The sequence below is a fragment of the Harmonia axyridis genome, chromosome 2 (assembly GCF_914767665.1).
Source record: "Harmonia axyridis chromosome 2, icHarAxyr1.1, whole genome shotgun sequence".
NCBI lineage: Eukaryota > Metazoa > Arthropoda > Insecta > Coleoptera > Coccinellidae > Harmonia > Harmonia axyridis.
Window position 1 is genome coordinate 46,595,114 of NC_059502.1, and position 16,363 is coordinate 46,611,476.

The 16,363-nt window shown below is 35.2% G+C and overlaps 2 protein-coding genes across 3 annotated transcripts in view; one reads left to right on the forward strand and one right to left on the reverse strand.

The window, feature by feature from the left end:
- LOC123673336 (sensory neuron membrane protein 2-like) overlaps nucleotides 1-16,363 on the reverse strand; it is a 57,245-nt gene that overhangs the window by 16,866 nt on the left and 24,016 nt on the right. Inside the window, exon 2 of the mRNA XM_045607821.1 lies at nucleotides 10,298-10,455. Within this exon, the coding sequence (XP_045463777.1) occupies nucleotides 10,298-10,455 (158 nt within the window). The remainder of the gene's footprint in view (nucleotides 1-10,297; nucleotides 10,456-16,363) is intronic.
- LOC123673940 overlaps nucleotides 4,111-16,363 on the forward strand; it is a 35,739-nt gene continuing 23,486 nt past the window's right edge. The window contains exons 1-4 of one of the 2 annotated variants that reach the window (XM_045608711.1): nucleotides 4,111-4,300; nucleotides 4,378-4,543; nucleotides 4,635-4,812; nucleotides 7,013-7,152. The gene's annotated coding sequence lies outside the window, so the exon portion shown is untranslated. Of the gene's footprint in view, nucleotides 4,544-4,634; nucleotides 4,813-7,012; nucleotides 7,153-16,363 lie in introns of both variants that reach the window. The other variant, XM_045608712.1, reaches the window with a different exon arrangement.

The window sequence follows — 16,363 nt, forward strand, 5'->3', positions numbered from 1 at the left end:
TCAATATTGAACAAGTAATTAAAATTTTCAAATTTCAGGAATTTTATCGAACGTGTGACATGGAAAAACTCTACAAGTGCTCAAATATAAAAATCAATGAATTGTACAATTTCCGAGCATATCAATGAACGAAAGGAAAGAACCCTTCGAAATACTTGGAAACACTATCTGAGAAAACATTTGGTAAAAAAATTCGAGTTTTATGGTGTTCAAATGAGATTTGTTTGGTGCATTCAATATTGTACTGAGGCACTCCAAAAGTAGAACAAATTTGCCTTTATTTCTTCAAATAGTACATTATTCTATTTCTTAAGATTCATGATTCGATAGAATAATTCAGCTTATCTATAATTATAGTACATCATCCACTGTAACAATTCAAGAATCAGGAACCATTCGAGAATTAGGCACTATTCAGGAGGAAATTAGTTTGTGTCAAGTTCACATATTCCTTCTCATACCTAGGAATCGCTTGAACTCCATGAGCTACTAAGTGACTGGAATATGGAATCATTATATAATCATCTCTTAGGTTAGACTAATATTTCCCTATGTACAGGGTGGGCAAATAAGCGAGGTAAGCGGCTTTATCTCAGGATCCACTCATCGTAGAGATTTGCGGTAAAAAATTTTACCACTAAAGTAAACAAAAGAAAACACTGGAAATTGTTTTGAAGTTCATACCTCCACCGCTAGGGGGCGTAACAGCTATCGTCGAGTAGAAAAATGCATTTTACTCGAAAAATTTTCATATTAAGTTGGAAAAAAAATATCATCACTGTAAAATTCTCTATCTGTTTGAATTGTCACTTTCGATTTTGCGACATCAAATAAGGGTGGGGGAAAGATAGAAATCTGACTGATTGAAATGTCTGTAACTTCAGTTTGGCTCAACATTTTTGAGCAAATTAGATCTTATTTGAGAGACAACATCTTGTTGATTAAGGACAAAATATACTCATGATGAATCTGATTCAGCTGCTTCCGATAGGGAGCGCTAAGTCAGAAGTTCATTGTTTTGTTCATTTTTCTCTGAAATTTCAAATGTAATGATAGGATTTTCCTAACAGAAACAAAAATTTCATTGAATTTGCATGAAAAAACCTGAAGGTCGCAAAGCGATAATTTCAGACGTTCTGAAGTTATGGCTGAAAGAAGATATTCTTCAACTGATGCACTGCGAAAAATCAAATTGAGTCTTCAAGTTCTAACAGAAACAGAAATCCCATCAAATTTGTATGAAAAAACCAAAAGGTCGCAAAGCGATAGCTTCAGGCGTTCTGGAGTTATGGCCGAAAGAAGACACAATTTAGTTTTTCAGTGTATCAGTTGAAGAATATCTTTTTTCGTCCATAACAAGAGAACGCCTGAAGCTATCGCATTGCGACCTTTTGGGTTTTTCATACAAATTTGATGGGATTTCTGTTTCTGTTAGAAATTGAAGACTCAATTTGGTTTTTCGCAGTGCATCAGTTGAAGAATATCTTCTTTCGGCCATAACTTCAGAACGTCTGAAATTATCGCTTTGCGACCTTCAGGTTTTTTCATGCAAATTCAATGAAATTTTTGTTTATGTTAAGAAAATCCTATCATTACTCTTGAAATTTCAGAGAAAAATGAACAAAGCAATGAACTTCTGACTTATCGGAAGCAGCTGAATCAAATTCATTATGAGTATATTTTTTCCTTAATCAACAATATGTTGTCTCTCAAATAAGATCTAATTTGCTCAAAAATGTTGAGCCAAACTGAAGTTACAGACATTTCAATCAGTCAGATTTCTATCTTTCCCCCACCCTCATTTGATGTCGCAAAATCGAAAGTGACAATTCAAACAGATAGAGAATTTTCCAAGGTTTACAGTGATGATATTTTTTTTCCAACTCAATATGAAAATTTTTCGAGTAAAATGCATTTTTCTACTCGACGATAGCTATTACGCCCCCTAGCGGTGGAGGTATGAACTTCAAAACAATTTCCAGTGTTTTCTTTTGTTTACTTTAGTGGTAAAATTTTTTACCGCAAATCTCTACGATGAGTGGATCCTGAGATATAGCCGCTTACCTCGCTTATTTGCCCACCCTGTACAGAATTATTTTAGCAATTCAATGAGTTTTCCAGCTCAAAAATTATTTGTTGACGATCTCAAAGTAATAAGTAAAAGTTATATGTGATATGGGCTCACGAATTAGGTTCCAGCAGAAGCTAGGAGTTTGGCGACAATAGGATGAAGGCAGTGTAATTCATTTATCCAATATCCGCAATGAAATCCTAAAAAGAATAATGCTCTATGAATATTATACAAAATTTGAAAAATTTCAAGATGATCGAATAACATCAATTCCAACGATTGCACCCTTCCGAGTTACTGTCTTGAAAAAGGAATATTGGAATAATTTCCAACTGAAAAATTGGTGAGATCCTATTCATTTCAAAATTAAATAAACAATTAAAAGTATATTGTGCAACAAGTGGGGAAAGTCCAACTTTTCTCGCGAGTGTGGAAGTTTGTGGCACGAGCCTGAAAGGCGAGTGCCGCAAACACACGAGCGAGAAAAGGACTTTCTCCATATTATGTTGCACACTATACTTTTCCTACATCTGTACGAATTTCAATAATTCAAGTAATGGACTTTATTCAAATCAAAATGACCTTCGTTGACAGTATGTGCTAATTTATTGCGTTTCCATAGAAACGACTAAAAAGTCCAATTTCATTGGTCTTCCAAGCGAGGTGTGGGCAAAGTGCCGTGGGGAATAATATTTCCCACAGTATGCGCAACACATAGTTTTTCAATTGTGTTAACTATGCAGAATACGCTACTTTTCATAGCAGTTGTAGGAAAAATTTTGTAATTCCAGGAATTTCATCGAACGAGTAAACAGGGAAGACTCAACAACAAGTGCCCAAATATGAGAAAATCAATTAATTGTATCAGGTGTGTGAATAAGTCTTTCCCGTTTTTTGTAAGAGATGGCGCCACCAATACTGTGCGAGTATTCAATGGTTACATATGTCATAATCAAAGCTTATTCATCTGTCAACAATTCCACACTAACACATTAGTTGAAATTTTTTCGCATCATAAATTTTTGAAATCGTGAAAATGTCGAAATTTGAGCCGAGTCGACGTCATTTGCGGGAAGTTTCACTTTATTGGTTCAATTTGAAGAAATCTGCTGCCGAGGCGCATCGGTTGCTTCAGGAAGCTTATGGAGAAGGTTGTGTCGATGATTCAAGTGTTCGCGGATGGTTTCGACGCTTCAAAAGTGGCGATTTCGACGTGGAAGACAAGGAGCGTTCCGGGCGGCCGCAAATCTTTGAAGATCAAGAATTGGCGACTTTGCTTGATGAAGATTCGTGTCAAACGCAAGAAGAACTTGCTGAAGCATTGGGAGTTGACCGAACAACCATTTCCAAGCGTTTGAAAGCCATGGGAATGATCCAAAAGCAAGGAAATTGGGTGCCGTACGAACTGAAGCTGAGAGACGTCGAACGGCGTTTTTTCACTTGCGAACAGCTGCTTCAGCGACATAAAAGAAAGGGTTTTCTGCATCGTATCGTGACTGGCGATGAAAAGTGGATCCGTTACGATAATCCGAAGCGAAGAAAATCATGGGGACTACCCGGCCATGCATCATCATCGACGGCCAAGCCAAATATTCATGGCGCCAAGCTCATGCTCTGTATATGGTGGGACCAGCTAGGTGTGGTTTACTATGAGCTTCTGAAACCGAATGAAAGGATCACAGGCGAGGTCTATCGACGACAATTGATGCGTTTGAGCCGCGCACTGCGAGAAAAACGGCCACAATACTCCGACAGGCACGACAAAGTTATTTTGCAACATGACAACGCCCACATGTTGCACAGCCGGTGAAAACATACTTAGAAACGCTCAAATGGGAAGTCCTACCCCACCCGCCGTATATTCCAGACATTGCTCCGTCTGATTACCATCTCTTCAGATCGATGACGCATGGCCTGGCTGACTAGCACTTCCATTCCTACGAGGCAGCCAAAAAATGGGTGGATGACTGGATAGAGGCCAAACCGGTCGAATTTTTTCGCAACGGGATTCATATGTTGCCAGAAAGATGGGGGAAAGTTGTAGCTAGCGATGGCCAATACTTTCAATAATTCATTTGTAACCATTTTTTCACAATAAAGGCTCAAAATTTGAAAAAAAACGGGAAAGACTTATTCACACACCTGATACAATTTCCAAACATATCAATGAACGAAACAGAAAGAATGAACCTTCAAAATGCTCAAAAACACTCTCTGAGAAAATATTTAGTAAGAAAATTTAAGTTGTGCGGTGTTCAAGAGCTAACGGAATTGGTTTGACCCATTCCATAATACACTGTTTTCAGGTTGACATGAATTTCCAAATGGTTTTTGGTAAATCAAACTCTCTTTTCACAGTTTAGGATAGGTGCTTTCAAAACATAATCACATTTCTCATGATAGAGAAAAACAAGAAAGAAAAAACTGTGAGAGAACTTCTGGGCACTGTTAGTGAAGGAAATTTCAGTGAAAGTAAGATTCTTTTCAAATCAAAATACCTGTACGATTTAAATTGGACCTAGTTCTGTTTCTTTAGGAGTTCTTATACTTAATTGTTTTATAGATGGACTAGATGCTTTAATTGTTTGGAGCTTACTTGCTTATTTGGTGCCTACGATGGATGCCCTTACTGGACAAAAACAAATTCTCAGGGATTTGTTTGAAGGTAGATTCAGGAAGTGAAAGATCATATAGAATATTGGAAAACAAAATGAACAACCTCATACAGCCATTCATGAAAGGTATTGCATCGAAGATGATATTAAATTCATAAATGAATTGTTTGTATATTTTGATCACAGAAGATTCGAATTCCATAGTTTTTTTCAAAGTGGTTGATTTTTGCTTCAAAATTATATATTTTACCTAGATTTTTCTAGAGAATCCTAAATGGTTTGATCTTTTTTTCACCAGCTCCGAACCTTTTCAACATTTTCTAGTGTGTATATTTTATCAGAAGAAATAAAAGTGTACAAAATAAAACATGATATTTAATACTTACATAATATTATACATATAAAAAAAATAGTGTTGAATTTTTTGTTGTTTTATGTTTTTATGGGGGTTTATTTTATATGATGTATTCTATAAATTATTTCATAAATATCTTCAAACTATGCTTTGTTATGTTTCCACAAATCCAAATATTATGAAGTTCGAATTTTCATTGAATTCAACGAAACTATCATAATTCCGTTTTGCGAGAAGTTTAGGAAATCGCCGTCAAAGGTTCCTACTTTAATTCTGGATAAGATTATAAACCAATAATTTTATTCAAATTAAAAGGGCTATGAACCTTTGATGACGATTTTCTCAACTTCTTGTAAAACCGAATAGTATTGATTCAATATATACGTACGTTGAATTTACGTACCAAGTTAATTCAAACAATCAATGGGCCAACGAACTCGTTCATTCCAATAATAAATATTTTACATTGATTCAACGGATTCGTACGTTGAATTAACGTACAACGTTCGTTAATCCAATGAACAAATTTCATTGCGACAACGAAACTCGTTCATTGGACCGATGAATTATCATACGTTGCCGTAGTGTATCATAGTAATAATATTTACGCACATTCGGTACATACTCCCAATGTACTATAATTCGTTTGTCCAATGGACGCCTCCACTGCAGGCGCGGATCCACGGGGGGGGAACTGGGGGAACGTCCCCCCCCAAATGGCCCGGGCACCTCTTAAATGTTGCTGGCCCTCCTAGAATTTGACATACTAAGGCTCGAATAATTACAAGATCATCAAGAATTTCACCTTCATTACATTTTGTGAAAACCCATATTAATGAACGGCAAAAAAAATGACGTCCGAAAATAGCGGAAGTGTCTGGGATCCACATTTCCAGTATTTTGAGTATCTGAAAGTTCCCCCCCCAAAAGTGGGGCCTGGATCCGCGCCTGCTCCACTGGCTTTATTTCGATGAATAAATAAATTGGCCCAACGTACTTTTTCGTTGTATTTACGTACACTTTTCGTTCAGTGTTGTGTTGAAAGTAAAGTACGTAGAATACTCGAAAACTAACCCCGCGAGTCTCAACGGTGAATTGAATACTTTTTTGTACGCTTGGCAACACCGCTTACTCTTCGACCCGAATCGTTTACGACAGCCGCTGAAAAAATACAAAAAACTACCGCACGTTTTTACTTCGCTCTATACCTTATTACGAACAAAATAAACTGAATGAATATTTCCAAATACAATTAAGAATGAAATGAAAATGTGTTCCGAAACTCCGTTTATAGTTCGAAACTAAAATAAATTTAACTGAAACTTTAATTGAAGTTCAATTCCCATGCTCGAAGAACAAAAAAATGTTCCATTTTCTCTATTTGAACCAATAAAATCTTACCGATCTTACCAATAAAACCTGCTTTCTGCTTCCACACAGCACCGCACTGTATAAGGATGTAAGGGAACAGGGTAAAGGATTGAAATGGAACAAAATGGGATTTATACAATGCAAACTGTCCTGCTAATGAACTGTAATCTCAATATATTCAAACTGTCCGTGAATGAAACCAAAACCGTTATATTAAACACCGAAAACTTTATTCTACTAAACTTCAACTTTCCTTTCCGATAACAATACATCTCATTAATATATCTAAATAATAAACGTCTCGATATTCCTAGAATACGCGACGTTGCCAAAACTAAACATCATAATAACTTGAAAAGGGCTAAAACAGGTGATAATTCAAATTTTACCGGTCCCGCATCTCTACATAATTTCAACAACTCTACTTCTATGATTCATATGTATGATCGACAACATGGTATTATTTCAATTCATAGAAATGGTTTGAAAGATGTTTGCTGGAATGTCGCAAAGTCAAACTAGTTTTTTTTCGATATTGATTAATGATCTGTATCCTTTCCTTCTCCCCACATCAAATTGATTTCGTGTTACTATTTACAGGGTGACTGGTGATGTAGGGAATAACGGCTCAGTGGTGGTATCCTACTAAACTATGGTGTCAATCGATAATAATTAAGTAGGATTCCTCCACAGCAGCAATAGAAGACTTCAACTTGAAAGAATATTTAAATCTTCCATAGGTAAGCATCTAGGATAGGATGATCAATAAAAAAATGCTAAAACTATGATTTTCCATTTCTTCATTATTATGAGAAAGGACCCCGCACGTTTAGTAGGGAAAATGGCTTTCCGTGAATTTGGCTGAATTTTTGATATGTTGTAGTTCTTGATGAACTGATCAGAAAAGTCCTCAGCCATAAAGCTCAAAAATGGACAGTTTTTGAGATATGGAGCTTTGAAAATGGATTTTTTGCAATTTTCGGGGTTTTTGCTCATCAATCAGGGAGCTCTCATTTCTGGTTTTTATGGAATTTGGATGTTCGGCGGCCAGAACCCGACTGAGAAATGATCTTCCTTGGTTATATTAGGCACCGCCATCGATAATTTTTTATACACTGCTCCACATTGGCTATGAAATGATATACAAAATCCAAGATCTTCCATACATCTTTTCATGCCACAAGATGACGCCAGAATAATTCACATGATCGAGAAACGACATATTGTGAGATTTTTTTAAGAGAGACCATAATAACTGAATCCTCATATATCTGATATCCAATAATATCAAATATGTTAGCCGAAATGTTCATAACCAGGCATCGCGAGCTGTAATGGGGGAAAATGGGAAAATCATAATCATATATCCTCAGGGATAACAATTGTGATCACTATTGATGTCATATACATATGATATGTGATTTGTTTCTCACAAATCTCGATAATCTGACAATGGGGTACCAAGACATTTTCCTCAGAATGTCTCGAAATTGATGATAGCATCTCACAGACAAACGAATCCGTGAAAATGTCTGCAGTTTTGATACAATATAGTACTATCCTGGTAGAATATAGAAATCCAAGTGTTGGAAGCAAACTATGAATGGAACTTCCGATATTAACCCACGAATTCTTGAAAATATATTTTTTTTCTATGAACTTTTTGAACTTCACACATACGAATGAATACTATCTAATAATATGATCGTTGGCAAAATGAATGAGTAGATCAATCAAAAACAATATAATAATGAGTTTATTCCAGATTCCGGAACGCAGCAAAATATCAGCTCTGGATTGTGTATACTAACGACGAAAATGAAGAGTCAATACAGGACTATTATTGCACATGCAAATCGGGTGCCGGGACCGTAGGATGCTGTGCTCACATTGCTAGCGTTTTATGGTTCCTTGGTTATGCTCGCCATAACCAAGGAGTCAAGTATCCAAATTCCGATTTATTGAACTATGTGATCGATGCTGCCAACAGAATGAATCAATGATATTATGATTTGATGAGGTAGTATCCACCCAACCAAAGATCGAGTAGTTAGATAGGAGTTTACATGGCGTGAAAGGCTTGATTTTTCTTCTTATTTTTGAGATGATTTGTGATTGTGTTACGTTCGTTGATATAGTTTTATGTTATCAAATCATTAATTCTGCCCCCGATTCGATTCATAATATTCTAAATGATTTCTTGCGATTGCTAATATAATTTTAAAAGTTTTTTGTTTATTATCATTATTGTTATTATTATTATGAATGTTACTCTCATTATTATATTGTTTTTGATTAATCTACTCATTCATTTTGCCAACGATCATATTATTAGACAGTATTCATTCGTATGTGTGAAGTTCAAAAAGTTCATAGAAAAAAAAAATATTTTCAAGAATTCGTGGGTTAATATCGGAAGTTCCATTCATAGTTTGCTTCCAACACTTGGATTTCTATATTTTACCAGGATAGTACTATATTGTATCAAAACTGCAGACATTTTCACGGATTCGTTTGTCTGTGAGATGCTATCATCAATTTCGAGACATTCTGAGGAAAATGTCTTGGTACCCCATTGTCAGATTATCGAGATTTGTGAGAAACAAATCACATATCATATGTAAATGACATCAATAGTGATCACAATTGTTATCCCTGAGGATATATGATTATGATTTTCCCATTTTCCCCCATTACAGCTCGCGATGCCTGGTTATGAACATTTCGGCTAACATATTTGATATTATTGGACATCAGATATATGAGGATTCAGTTATTATGGTCTCTCTTAAAAAAATCTCACAATATGTCGTTTCTCGATCATGTGAATTATTCTGGCGTCATCTTGTGGCATGGAAAGATGTATGGAACATCTCGGATTTTGTATCTCATTTCATAGCCAATGTGGAGCAGTGTATAAAAAATTATCGATGGCGGTGCCTAATATAACCAAGGAAGATCATTTCTCAGTCGGGTTCTGGCCGCCGAACATCCAAATTCCATAAAAACCAGAAATGAGAGCTCCCTGATTGATGAGCAAAAACGCCGAAAATTGCAAAAAATCCATTTTCAAAGCTCCATATCTCGAAAACTGTCCATTTTTGAGCTTTATGGCTGAGGACTTTTCTGATCAGTTCATCAAGAACTACAACATATCAAAAATTCAGCCAAATTCACGGAAAGCCATTTTCCCTACTAAACGTGCGGGGTCCTTTTGTATAGATATTCCACATATGCATTTTTCATCTGCTGACAAAAAAATCAAAACATTGCAGATCGTTCTTCGAAAATTTCAAATCACGTGTCAAAAAATATCACTCGGATATGGTATGAAGAAATTTGAATAGAAATCTGTAAAGAGCGAGAAAAATTCAGCAAAATATCTGTTTTATGTTTGAATGGCACATTTTTGTGTGGTTTTCATTATATGTTGAGAACGGAATATTACAACATTCTCATTTTCACTTCATGTAATAATATTTTTGGTAGAACAATAACACTGAATTTGAAGTACTGAAGATATGTTCAAACACAGAGCACTCAATTTTTTAATTTTTTTTTAAATATTATTCGACTTTTTTTCTCATATATACTGAGTGATTGTTTCATCTGACACAAAAATTGTTATTTTGAATATGGACCAGCAATTTTATTTGTGAGCGGATAGAGAAGCTATGAAATATCTGTGAAAAATTTGCCATAATAATGAAGATATGAGAGTTCATAGCTTAAGCTCTTCTGGGACATTTAAACCCCAATTCTCGTTCAGTTCGGGGCCCTCTATCTCCAATGAGTCGTTGTTCCGTTAGTCATCCTGTATGTTGAGCAATTGGAGAACAAGCATTGAAAGAATCAACTCGAAATTATGAAACAAATGATACTTACTCATAAACATATGGTCCCTTCTCAGAAACAATTGGCTTCTCTCCTTTCATTATACCCTCCGGATTTTCTACATTGAAGAAGTAGACTTTGAAAGTGAATGGAAATGGCATTTCCTTGAATAAATCCCATTGCTCTGTTTTCTCCTTGAGTACTACACTCTGAATATGATAAAAAAATAATGCGTAAGTAGAAGTTGAAGCAGTTTCATGAATAAGAATAAGGTAACTACGTCCAATAAAAAAAAATTCAAAATATTTTTGAGCGTTCTCCGAACGGATCGTTTATTTATATATCAATCACAATGTCTGTAATTTTCGAATTTTGAGCAAAGAATGATCACAGACGATGACAAACTGATGATAAATTCGTCCTCAGATTCGATGTTTTCCGTCCGGCTGCTCGTAAAAATGATAATTTTCTCGAATGGAAGGACATACACATTTTATCGGAGATGAGTTCGGATCTTGAATGCTGCAATTAATTTCGGACAAAATCGTCGGACCAGGGGTTCCGCAAATATGTTTATGATTTCCAAAACTATAGTTCTGATCGCGATAAAAATAGCATTCAGATAAAGAATAGCAATTCAAAGCATTATCCACAATTCCATGTTGATCGGATAACCAGAAAACACGAAACCGGGGGACTTGGGATTTTTGGTATTGGAAAAGATGAACTCACTATTTCCCGGATAACAAATCCGAGGAGGATGAGATTTAGTATACAAGTGAATCACCGCGATGACCAATTAAGATGTTTATGGAAAACTAATCATATATTTGTGCAGAAATGTATATCACCTCGTGGGGTTGGCAATCAATGGTACTGCCGGATATTCTAGCCAAAGCAGCTCCAGAGGATGTTATCAATTTGAGGTAAGGAACCTTCTCACAATTCGTGTACTCGCGAGAATAACCTCTTCCTGAGGAATGCTAATCATATCCTCTTCCAGTCCCAACCTAAGAGTGTTCTCAGCCAGATGCGTCTCAACGAGTCTTGTAAGCACAGCGCAGAAAGAAGTAATCCTCGCAAACACGAGGCTTGTGAGAAAGTTCTTAATGTCCCTCTGAAGCGCTTTGGCAAAAAAAAAATGCCCGGCACTAGGAGTTACCTGCCCTATATGGTGATTGGAAAAAAAAAATATTTCAACCTAGATACCCAATGAATAAGTCCTTTACATGTTTCATATATATATATATATATATATATATATATATATATATATATATTTTTTTTTTTTTTTTTTTTTTTTAATCACCTTAATAGGGTTTGGCTGTCGATAATGCCGGATCGGTCGGATCAAGACATTTATCAGCTGGTGGTCAGGAAACTTCGGACTATTCGGGTGGTCCATAAGATGACCTGCTTCTGCGCTTTTTCAATCAGTTTTTATATATATATATATAGATATATATATATATATATAAATATATATATATATATATATATATATATATATATATATATATATATAAAAACTGATACACGCACATGACAGATGAAACATAGAGTAGCATTAAATCACATCGGTCGCAGTAATTCACTCTCACCGAACTCAGAACAAATGCGATTTTTTGAAAGATTCCATGAACCGAAACCAATCCCCTCTCACAGAAATGGCCTAGAACACAGAATTCATTTTCACGTTATCCCTACGACTGCTGAACTTGTTGAAATTCTTTCTGTATGTGATCCATCCAATTCTCTCCCACCGAACTGGTCATAATGAATCAAATAAGAATAGATGGAGCTGATATTATTTACATCCCTTCTGTAGTTCATCGAACAGGTTTGGCGTTTAATATGATACATCTCTAAGATATATATATTATATATATATATATATTATATATATATATATATATATATATATATATATATATGATACATCTCTATTATATATATATATATATATATATATATATATATATATATATATATATATATATATATATATATATATATATATATATATATATATATATATATATATATGACTAAAATATGACTAAAGCGTTCGTCGAAAAACTGACGAAATATCACGATCTGGCATTTGAGATGAAGACGATATATGGCCTGAAATCGACTACTATACTCCCGCTGGTCATGTCAACAAATGGGTTGGTGGAAAAACATCTGCTTGAGAACACGCTGAGACTGGGCTTAGATAGAGAGCTTGTAAGCACAGCGCAGAAAGAAGTGATCCTCGCAAACACGAGGCTTGTGAGGAAGTTCTTAACGTCCCTCTGAAGCGCTTTGGCAAAAAAAAATGCCCGGCACTAGGAGTTACCTGCCCTATATGGTGATTGTGAGAGAGAGAGGTAATAGAGATGTATCATATATATATATATATATATATATATATATATATATATATATATATATATATATATATATATATATATATATATATATATATATATGATACATCTCTATTATATATATATATATATATATATATATATATATATATATATATATATATATATATATATATATATATATATAATAGAGATGTATCATATATATATATATATATATATATCAACAATTTTAATTCCCAATATACAACAATAGTTATAAGTTAGATAAGGGGTGTGGGAAAATTGATAAGTGTTATAATGTCACTCTTCTTTATTTCATTTAGTCGACGTTTCGATCCCGATGGGGACCTTCTTCAGGACTCTACAATAGCAATAAAAAACAGTCAAAATAAGGCAATCACAAAACATGTAAAAATAGTACATACCGAAATACAGAGTTGTAAAGATCTTATTTGAACACAAATCAATAGCTCTCAAGAAAGCAACTAACAAGAACATCAACAACTTCAGCGAAAAAAGATCTGATACTTCGTTAGTAAAGGAGTAGAAATCAATTATAATAAGTAAATAAGGTAAACAGAATAATCATCAAAATGAGAGGTTGTCAAAAATGTTGTCAACCAGACTTGCCACAGAATACACGCACATGACAGATGAAACATAGAGTAGCATTAAATCACATTGGTCGCAGTAATTCACTCTCACTGAACTCAGAACAAATGCGATTTTTTTTTTTTTTTTTTTTTTTTTTTTTGAAAGATTCCATGAACCGAAACCAATCCCCTCTCACAGAAATGGCCTAGAACACAGAATTCATTTTCACGTTATCCCTACGACTGCTGAACTTGTTGAAATTCTTTCTGTATGTGATCCTTCCAATTCTCTCCCACAGAACCGGTCATAATGAATCAAATAAGAATAGATGGAGCTGATATTATTTACATCCCTTCTGTAGTTCATCGAACAGGTTTGACGTTTAATATGATACATCTCTAAGAAACATCTTTTTCTTCCACTAACTTCAATTTCTAGGATTTTGGTGGAATCATAATTCATTGGATGATCTTTGTCCCGGGTATGGTCTGCTAGGGCACAAATCTTACTTGAATTCTTGATGTCGCTTTTGTGTTGAGCAATCCTTCTCTTCAGAAGCTGAGACGTCTGACCAATGTACACCTCACTGCATATTGAACAAGGAATACAATATACCACACCACTCATGTTATCAACAGTCATCCTATCTTTCACTCGACTATATAATCTGTCAATTTTAAAATAAGATTTCTGAATCAGCATAGTTTCTGTGGTCTTTAAGAGGTTAATTAATGCGTTTGTCATACCATTAATTAGGGGAATAGACAAGTAAAGAATTCTACCCGTGTTCTCAGTGTCCACAGTGGTGGATGCGCTCCTCTCTCCATTCGTTGGCCTTGTCGAAGGAGTGGTATTATAAATCAATCTGGACAATAACCTTTTTGGGTATCCATTCTCTAGCATCAACTGCATCAACAACCTCAGATTCTGCCGCCTTAGACTTGGATGGGCAACCTTTTCTATACGATTCTTCAATCCTAAAATCATGTTTACCTTTTGTCCATGTGAATGATTAGAAAAATAGTGTATGTATCTCCCTGAACTTGTTGGTTTTCGGTACCAATCCAGAATCAGCCTATTTTCCAGTGTTCGAATCACCCTTGTATCCAGGAATGGGACTCCATTCGCTGTTTCTTCCTCCAAAGTAAACTGTATACTTTCATGTTCACTGTTAAACTTGTCTAGAACGAAAGCAACCTGGTCTTTAGGTACAGCACATATTAGATCATCAACATATTTCTTGATGAAAGGAATGTGAAAAGGAATACTAACAAGAATGCGGTCCAGAAGGAAATCCATTACTAATTCAGCAATGGATGGACTGAAGTTGGAACCCATAGGGGAACCGAGCACCTGCTTGAAGAACCTACCATTAAAAAGAAAATAGTTTGAAGAAAACAGGAACTTGATGGCATGGATGAATTCTTCTTTTGGTAGACTTGTGTGGTTTCTGATAGTATCCCACTTATTCTCAACAGCTGAAACTGCCAACTCGACAGGAATGTTGGTGAAAAGAGATACAACGTCCAGGCTGATCAGGACATATTCAACAGGTAACTGGAAATCATTCACATACTGGGCAAAAGCAAAGGAATCTTCAATAAAATATCTACTTCTGGTAGAAGAAAGACATTTAGACAGGATGTCTGAAACAAAAACTGACAGTTTGGATGTGGGGGTGTTAACAGATGATATTATTGGTCTCAAGGCAAGAATGGGTTTGTGGATTTTTGGTAAACCGTAGAATCTAGCTGGAACTGAATTGTAAATGTACAGTGATTTACCTTGTATTTGTGTTATGTGGCCCTCACTGACCCATCGTTTAATCAATGCATTACATTTACCTTGTATTGTAACGGTTGGATCTCTGTTGGTAAGAAGTTGGTAATATTGTACATTAAGTAAAATTTCGTTGGAGAGCTCTATGTACTGATCCTTATCCATCAAAAACGTAACATTGCCTTTATCAGCCCGTAACACAAGCAATTCTTGATGTTCACTTAGGTATCTCTTACAGTGGTAAAATTCTCTCTGGAAAATATTATTAGTCCTTTTTCCAGGTTTGATGTAGTTTGTGATAATATTAACAGCTTGGGAACGTTTGATGTTCTTTCCCTCATCTGACAGTCTATCATTAAGATCAATAATGCCCTCCACATCTGACAACAGCCTCGACATGGACACCTCCCTTAAAGGAATATCAATGCCGAATTTGGGGCCCAGTGCTAGAAATTTCAATATTCTATCTGGTACAATAACAGTACTAACATTCTTAATCCACCTTTCCTGTGGTTCTACTCTCTTTAAAAGTTCATCTGACAGAGCTCTCACCTTCATCAGATTTCTCTCCCTAATAGTAGCAAATTCTCTTCTGTACCTTCTGGACTGGTAAGTTTCAAAACGACTTAGCATCTCTGGTGGAAGCAACCCCTCCAAGATCTGCCACAACCTGGAAGAATCACACTCCATTCTTCCTATCCTGCTCACAGTCACAGTGATCTCAAATTGAAGAACGAGACGTCTTGATTTCTCCAACATAGCCTGAACCTGTCTGGACGAACCTGAATCACTTGCTGAGCTGAACAAATAATTCATATTGTTGGAAATATGTTTGGGAAGTAAACCCTGTCTTTTGCATTCCAAAAGGAACACTCTTCGGTTTCTATAAGATGCCAGTTTCATATTATATGACGACCATGACTTCAACGCTTCACATGCTACTCTTCCATAGTTGTTTCTCACTTCTGCATAAAACCCCATGCTTAAATATCAACAATTTTAATTCCCAATATACAACAATAGTTATAAGTTAGATAAGGGGTGTGGGAAAATTGATAAGTGTTATAATGTCACTCTTCTTTATTTCATTTAGTCGACGTCGACTTGTTGAAATTCTTTCTGTATGTGATCCATCCAATTCTCTCCCACCGAACTGGTCATAATGAATCAAATAAGAATAGATGGAGCTGATATTATTTACATCCCTTCTGTAGTTCATCGAACAGGTTTGGCGTTTAATATGATACATCTCTAAGATATATATATTATATATATATATATATATATTATATATATATATATATATATATATATATATATATATATATATATATATATATATATATATATATATATATATATAATATAT